The 8,177-nt window shown below is 33.0% G+C and overlaps 1 protein-coding gene across 2 annotated transcripts in view; it reads left to right on the top strand.

The window, feature by feature from the left end:
• Window positions 1-8,177, top strand: part of CARF (calcium responsive transcription factor) — a 57,209-nt gene that overhangs the window by 20,405 nt on the left and 28,627 nt on the right. For both annotated transcript variants that reach the window (XM_004378241.3, XM_023733006.1), the window contains 4 exons: window positions 366-486; window positions 1,504-1,633; window positions 3,321-3,405; window positions 7,080-7,269. In XM_004378241.3, the coding sequence (XP_004378298.1) occupies window positions 366-486; window positions 1,504-1,633; window positions 3,321-3,405; window positions 7,080-7,269 (526 nt within the window). The remainder of the gene's footprint in view (window positions 1-365; window positions 487-1,503; window positions 1,634-3,320; window positions 3,406-7,079; window positions 7,270-8,177) is intronic.

Here is an 8,177-nt window from a genome sequence, read left to right on the forward strand (position 1 = left end):
CATACAGATAGGTCAAACGTGTGGGTAATAGAATAGCAAAAGTAAATTTATTAAGTCCTGTCAGAGCGTTTGTTCAGATTACTAAGTAATTAGATAGCATGCATGTATAATGATTAATTTTGTGCTTGAGGCTGTAGGCTATAGGGTCATTCTGCTTGGTTTGAACTCATCCTGCCTTTACCACATGCTAGCTGTGATACTTGGGAAAAGCTTCATATTTGCCTTAGTGTTTTCATCTATAAAATGGGGGAAATAATAATATCCAACATAGAGAGAGGTATGTGTTTAATAATTTATTTAACTAATAATTGTGTTAAATCACTGTAGGCATATGCATTTGATTTTTTTCTTTTAATGCTTCCAAGATGATTGTAGCCAGTCCATCAGAAGATGGACAGGTGCTTCAAGTAATTCCATCTACCCAGACAGGAATGGCACAAGTGATTGTACCTCAGGGACAGCTTGTGGATGTGAAGAGTTCTCTAGGTGAGTAATAATGGGATATAAGGGATTTGAGAATGTTCTAAAGAACAAATATATATTTCAGAAAAATCACCTCATGAAAGTCAGTGCTAAAATCAATTTCTTTAGGTAAAATTGTGAACTAAATAATTAGAAATAGTTTCTTAGCCCAAATGAATTTCAAGTTCATTTTTCAACTCCTGTCTAGGGTAGCTGTCTATTTCATTTTGGAATTCTATGAAGCTGGTTGACTCTTACTTCTTCCCAAAGGACCAGTGAGCATAAAATAAATTCTTTTTAATTATAACAACAGTAATAATAACAAATGTAACAAGAATATAGTGCTAATGGCTACTGGAGAAGGTTTTACATTTATATTTTTGTCAATATTTTTGTTAGCCATGTGACGCATTACTTTTTTTTTTAACCTTTTCTTCCTCTTTGCTCTTCTTTCCTTTGATCCTTTAGATTCAGAAAGGACAATCATGCTTCCATTTCTTTTTATTATATTTTCTTTACTTGTTTGATAATATTTTTATTCATTCTCTTCCTTTTGCTTCCTTTCCTTTTCCAGCCATTTGAGTCTCTTTAATGTCATAGCTACCCTTTTTTGTCGCTCTCTGATAGCTAATGGTTTAGGGTAATAGATTTACCCCAGAGTTTTTATTCTTTGTTTATGTTAGCAGTCGTGAAAACTTAAGGAAAAAAACAGTTTGCAGAAAACATTATAAACATGGTATATAAACAAAAACCAGTTCATTTTACATTTTCCTATTGTGAAACTCTTGATACAGCAATTATTTCTACGACTTTTATGTCCAAGCTATTTAAGTTATAAAAACTTAATTATAAAATTACATAATTTATTATAATTAAAAGTAAGCAAACTTATCAGAAAAATTCTCAACAAAGCAGTATAAGTTTTGTTATCTTTAGCTTCACAGCAGTTCTTCTTTTCCTATTATAAATAATAAATTCTAGTTAGGCACGTTCCCATGTTATTCAAGATACTGATGTTTTTTTCTTGTTCTTTTTGTTAAGATGTCTCTGAAGAGAAACCTGGTGACAGAAACCTACCAACTGTAAGGGTGGATGCTCTAGCAGACAATACCAGTAGTTACATTCTTCATCCGCAAGCATCCCTCACATTGCCCAAAAAGACAGTGACCAGGTGAGTTAGTAGGAAAGAGGAACCCATCTTTTGAAATCACCATGGAAATCTGTTTTTAAATTACTACATCTAAAGCAGGTTGACTATAGAAAAGATCAGAAACTCAGGAAATAGAATAAATGCATCAAATATGTCTTTAATTATTTTAATGGTATTTTGGCAACAAGGAAGCTGCTCCAGAAACTGTAAATGTCCAAAGTACTACTTTTCCTCAGTATAACATTCCTGTTATTGTTTTATTTTTTATTGTGGTAAGTTTGCCATTTTAATGATATTTAAGTTGTACAATTCAGTGACATTTATTACATTCACCATGTTGTGCTACCATCATCACTACCTGTTACGTTTTAAGGCAACATAAAAGCGTCTGACACTAATAGTTTTTCAAATAAAGAAATATCCATTCTAGTTCCTAAAATTTTCTTTATATTGTATACATTTAATTCCTCTGTGGTAAAGTGCTTAAAATGCTTTTTTTGCTAACTTCTATTTCAATTTTTAATTTTTGCCTTAAGTAACACTCTTCATGATAATTTAGGGAAATATATACAGGGTGTTTTGCTATTCTTCCTATTCTTTTAATTGTTCCATGAGAGTGTTTTTGGATTAAGTCAGTATATATAACATTTAATCTTAGAATTTGAACATAATATCATGTTACTTTTAACAAGTCACCTGAAGACGCTTTACTAACTCATCTTTTTTTCTTTCTTTTTTTCTTTTATTGTACTTCAGGTGAAGGTTTACAGAACAAAATAGTTTCTCATTAAACAGTAGTACACGTATTGTTTTATGCCATTGGTTAACAACCCCACGACATGTCAACCCTCTCCCTTCTCGACCTTTTTTTTTTTTTGGTGAAAATATACATAGGCAAAGATACACCATTTCAGTGACATCGACTATGCTCTTCCAGTTGTGCTGCTATTCTCACTTTAGATGAAGGCTTATAGAACATAACAATTTCTCATTAAACAGTATACATGTTGCCCTATGACAATGGTTAACAACCCCACTACACGTCAACACTGTCCTTACTCAACCTTGGGTTCCCTATCACCAGCTTTCCTGTCCCCTTCTGCCTTCTAGTCCTTGTCCCTGGACTGCTGTGCCTTATTAGTCCCATTTTGTTTTATGGGGCTGTCCAATCCCCGGCTGAACGGTGAACCTCAGAAGTGACTTCACCACTGAGCTAAAAGGGTGTCTGGGGCCATACTCTCAGGGTTTCTCCAGTCTCTTTCAGGCCAGTACATCTGGTCTTTTTTGTTTGTGTTAGAATTTTGTTCTACATCCTTCTCCAGCTCTGTCCAGAACCCTCTGTTGTGAGCCCACTCAGAGTACTGACTCATTTTTGATAAATGGAAAAGTAATTATATAATGAAAAGAGTCTAAAATAAGCTTTGAGAGAGATATATAAAATACTGGAATTTGTTAGGACCACAGGTACTTGGAAGAACAAATTAAGGCCTTTGATTTAGCAGCTAATAGAATAGTAGTGGTTAAAGAAATTGATAATTAATACATCCTTCAGATCAATCTAATTATTTTATTGTTAAAATTTCTTACTGGTGACCTCAGTAGTGACACTAAGAGGATAAAGCTATTGAATGCCTTTCTGTGTGTCTTTGTGTGTATATTCTTAGAACTTGTAATATATATTTATATATATATCCCTCCCTTACCCCAGAAGACTTGAAGAACCTTTTCTGGCTCCTCTCCAGCCACTTTCTTCTAACACACCTATATGGGCCTGCCGTCTTAGGAGCTGTGAGGTGAGTTAAAAATAATCCTTGCCTAGTATTACTTAACTGGTTATGACCACACTTCATCCTAAAACATACAGCTAATATAGGCTGTATCTGTAATATTTTGTGTTTACAGTAAATCTGATCTTATCTATTTCTTATTCCTTATAAGTTGTAAACTCTGTTAAAGCAGCCAGGCTCTTAACCACTTCGCCACCAGGTCTCCTATTAAAACAGAGATCATATAAATCCCTAACAAACATACTTCAGTATTATTTCTTATCTTGCACCTCTGTCCCCTTCCATGAAACTTCACTATCGTGTGTCTCTACTTTTTTTTTTTTTTTTTGACCATTTTTCCTCTTTCTTTGCTTGCATTTATTTCTTCTCAAATGCATGGTAGAAATTCTTCAAGATTCACTATTTGACCCTATCTTATTTTCTGTTTTTTACCCCTTGGAGAGTTTATCTCCTTGGTTGACTTTCAGCTTTCACTTTTATAGAAATAATTCCCAAATTCATATCATTGATTCTTTAATTCTGCCTTTGTTCTTGCCCCAGATCTCCAGTTACTTATTTAAAGTTTTACTTGGATTTACTTCAGATTCACCATATCCCAAACAGAAATCATCTACCATACTACAGCTAGCTCTACTTCCTAAATTCCTTGTCTGTGTAATGGCAAGTACGATGTCTTTAGACACCCAGCCACAAAGTTTTAGACTAATTTTTTCCTTTTCCACATTGATTCTTTTAGTTTTTCCTTTAAAGTATCTCTGTCTCTCTTTTTCCCCCCCTTCTTCCACAGACCTTTGTTATCTTTAGCTAGATTATGGTAATAATCTAATTTCTTTGACTCTTCCATTTCTGGTCCCTACTGTGTACTTTTCTATGACTGTTAATACTTATCTTTAAATATTGCTTTCATCGTCTTTTCTCACTTCCCAAAAAGATCAGAATTATTTCTATCACATCATTTACCATCTCTAGTTAGATTTCAGGACCTTCCATAATCGGGTCTCACCCTGTCTTACTCTTATTTCCTACTTTTCTTCAACTCATCTTTCATTCTTATTAGTCTAGTCTTCCTGCTTTCTACAAATGCAGCAGAATTTTCCTTCAGTTCTGCTTTCACTCGTTCTTATTTCCATTTCCTAATATTTATTTTTAATTCTACCTGTCATTTCTAACTATTCTTCAAATCTCAATGCAAGTCCTATGTATCTTTACTGTGACTAATCTAATAATTATTTTAGCCTTTACCTATTTCTGTTTAAATTCCTTTGGAATTTATTATCATTACCATTCTTAATTATTTAATAGCTTGGGTTGTTCATGTTACAAAACAATTAGACTATATACTTTTCACGGGAAGGGACCATGACTCATACCTCTGTATATAAGCCACAGGCAATAATAGTAAGTTTTTAAACTTTTAAAATGCTTCACTGCTTTAAACAAGCCTTAAAATGTGGGAAGGAAAAACATTCCCTCAGTTTCAATATTTTGAGAAATTTTCTAATAATAAAAAGTCTTACGTTTGCATTTGTTAGGACACTCTCACTGTTGTTGCTTTTCTAAGTTATATATATTTTAAGATTCACTCCCACACTTGTTGTCAATCATAGTTTTTTTTCCCCAATCAGAAGGTCTCACATATTTATTACTGAACCAACCTATTAATGCAGAAGCTTAAAAAAAGGAAAAAATCCAGAATTTTCTCAATAAAGCATGTCCAATTGTCCATATAATGGTGAAATTTTTAGCTTGATATAGTAAGATGCTAGTGAACTTGACAGAGCATAAGTATGTGTGCCACCATATGTCCAATTCCTTATAGTCCCAGCTTAGTTTTTCATTAATGTGTCCTCTTGGAGCTGTACCTGATTTTATTACCAGTTTTCAATGGAATCTACTGGGGATGGGACAATTCTACTTTTGTTTCTTGACCAGAATCTCCTGATCCTGAAAGTCTTGTAAGAAGACATGGCGAGAATGGAAGTCGACTGCACGTGCCGTGATGGCAAGGAAAGGGAGAGAGAGTCATAGTTTTTCAGTGACTTTCTAAAGTTACTGATCATGACTGTTTGGTGTGAATTTTAAAAACCGTTATAAACGTCACAGAATGCTGTGAGCCTTAGAGCATTAGCAATCATGTGGCCAAATCACCTTATTTTATAGCTATGGTGCATTATGTAATTTACCTACAGTCACATATCTTGTAAGAAACTAGTTAGATCTGTCCAACAGATTTAATAACTTCTCGCAGTGAAGGATTTGTTCTCCTCTACCAAGATATGTAAATAGTGAAAAACATTTTCAGCTAATGACTGAAGAAAATTTTTTTGCGTATTTTGCTTTAATATTGTTTAGTAGTAGTTTCTGCTTTTTGAATTTAAAAATTATAGTGTATCTAATTCTGAATTTTTCTTTTATTGACAGTATTATGTATTCTATTCATTTTATTTATATAAAAATAGTTACAATTAGACTTTATATTTCTGCTTTTATTTATAGTGGATATCATGAGGAAGAAATATCTAGGCTAGATAATCTCTTTTTATTATGACCAAAAGTACAACCACAACAGTATTTGATGCTTTCCTTTTTGTGAAATATATTCTTCCTAGGTAATATGTTTAGACTAATGAGGAAGAAAAGGGTCTTTATCCCCATATCTTTGATCATATTCTTTCTAAGGAGGAAAAATAAATGGAGTCAATTCTAGGTCTATATGCATTTCACCGTAAGAGATCATAGTTGAGTTTTCTCTGTTGGTATAGAAAAAGCTTCTCCTCTTACAGGGATACTCAAATGGTTGTGTGCAGATAATATCAATTTATTTACATGATTTATTTATACCTTGTTTCAGAAAAAATTTAAGACAGCTTACAAAGATACATAAAATATATCAGTAAGGTGGAAATTAAAAGCGGGAGCTAAAGAATAAAGAAAAACAAGAATGAGACCATAAAACAGAAATAAGAAAATGCATATGTTAATGATCTATACCTAAGTGTGTATATATACACACACACTTGTTTATAATCTACATAGCTGCATTTCAAAAGGGAATACTTAGTTACTAAATTCTACGCCCATTAGATAAAATCAATTATAGTAATTTTTGTAAGTTAAAAGCAAAACCAATAACTATTTTTAGACCTAAGGCCAGAAAGGAATTTCTTTCAAGGAAGAGAAATACGTTGATATAACAATAACTTCAACATTTTTATAGGAGATACGATCACAGGTTTCATAGGTTTTCAAATAGGCTCATGACATCAAAGCCAATTTCAGTAAAAAGTCCCATACAGAACTAGTACTTTGTAGTTAGTTTTATGCTGATTTGGTTTGATCCAGGGATAGAACTTTAAATATCTGGAAGAAAGGATACACTCTATATTCTTCAAACTATCCTACCTAAATATTACTTCTCTCAAACAAGATTTTAATAAAGATAGTGTGACAGTGAGTTTGGCATTATATTCCCTAACAAATACCTAGAGAATAGTTATTCGATGATTCTGGTTGAGTTAGACCCACTGGTTGTAATGGAGGACTACCTGAGGGAAGGAATGACGTTCTCTTGTGAAAGCTAATGAATCTTTCCCCTTGGACAAGCATCTCATGACATTCATTGTACAATGAAACATCAGTTGTGTTTGCTAATAATTTTATTTAACTTCTACCACATGCAGAAAATTGGAGATTCATACCGTGGCTACTGTGTTAGTGAGACTGAATTAGAAAGTGTTCTAACAGTTCACAAGCAGCAAACACAGAGTGTTTGGGGGACCCGCCAATCTCCAAGCCCAGCCAAGCCTGCTACACGCTTGATGTGGAAATCCCAGTATGTCCCGTATGATGGAATCCCATTTGTTAATGCAGGTACTTTTTTTTAAGAATTGTTCTAAAATGTTCAGCCGCAGCCATAATCTATTGTGAAAATAGTTTTCCTAAGGTCATGTATTTTCATTTTGGTAGATGACAACTGAATGTTAATTGATGAAAATGCATATTAAACTAAAAAGAAAACTTTTATAGTAAATATAATCAATTATTTTATGTTGTAAAATGGCATTTTAATGTACCAGAATGAATAAATATGTAATATGTCCTTTAACTATTATGCTGACAAATAGAAAATAAAAATATTGAAATTCTAAGTAGATCTATTTGATACAATTTAAATGATAGAGCAATTTCATTATTTTAAATATGTATCTATGCTCTGGAGTTTTTTTTCTCCAATCTAGATATTCCCTTGTCTTCTCTTAATTTGTCTTGCTGGACAAATTTGCATCCATTATATAGCTTATACCTCTGGAGTTACTATATAGAATTTGTATACAATCTAGAGTTATTGTATAGAATTCTGTTCTTACTATAGAGCTCGCAAGCATCAGGTGCATTACATACAGTGTTCTCAGACATTGAACTAATGTTTACTAAGGCAGTGGAGTTTCAGGCAATCCCCAGAGATCCACCCTATGTGGGATCAATAGATATTAGTGTTACTATTTTTTTTTTTTACCTTTTTTTTGTTTTTTTAATTGTACTTCAGGTGAAGGTTTACAGAACAAATAGTTTCTCATTAAACAGTAGTACACATGTTGTTTTATGACATTGGTTAATAACCCCATGACTTGTCAACCCTCTCCCTTCTTGACCTTTTTTTTTTTTTTTGGTGAAAATATACAAAGCCAAAGACACACCATTTCAAAAATTTCTACATGCACAGTTCAGTGACATTGACAACACTCTTCCAATTGTGCTGCTATTCTCACTTAAGATGA

The sequence above is a fragment of the Trichechus manatus genome, unplaced genomic scaffold (genome assembly GCF_000243295.1).
Source record: "Trichechus manatus latirostris isolate Lorelei unplaced genomic scaffold, TriManLat1.0 scaffold00056, whole genome shotgun sequence".
Lineage (NCBI taxonomy): Eukaryota > Metazoa > Chordata > Mammalia > Sirenia > Trichechidae > Trichechus > Trichechus manatus.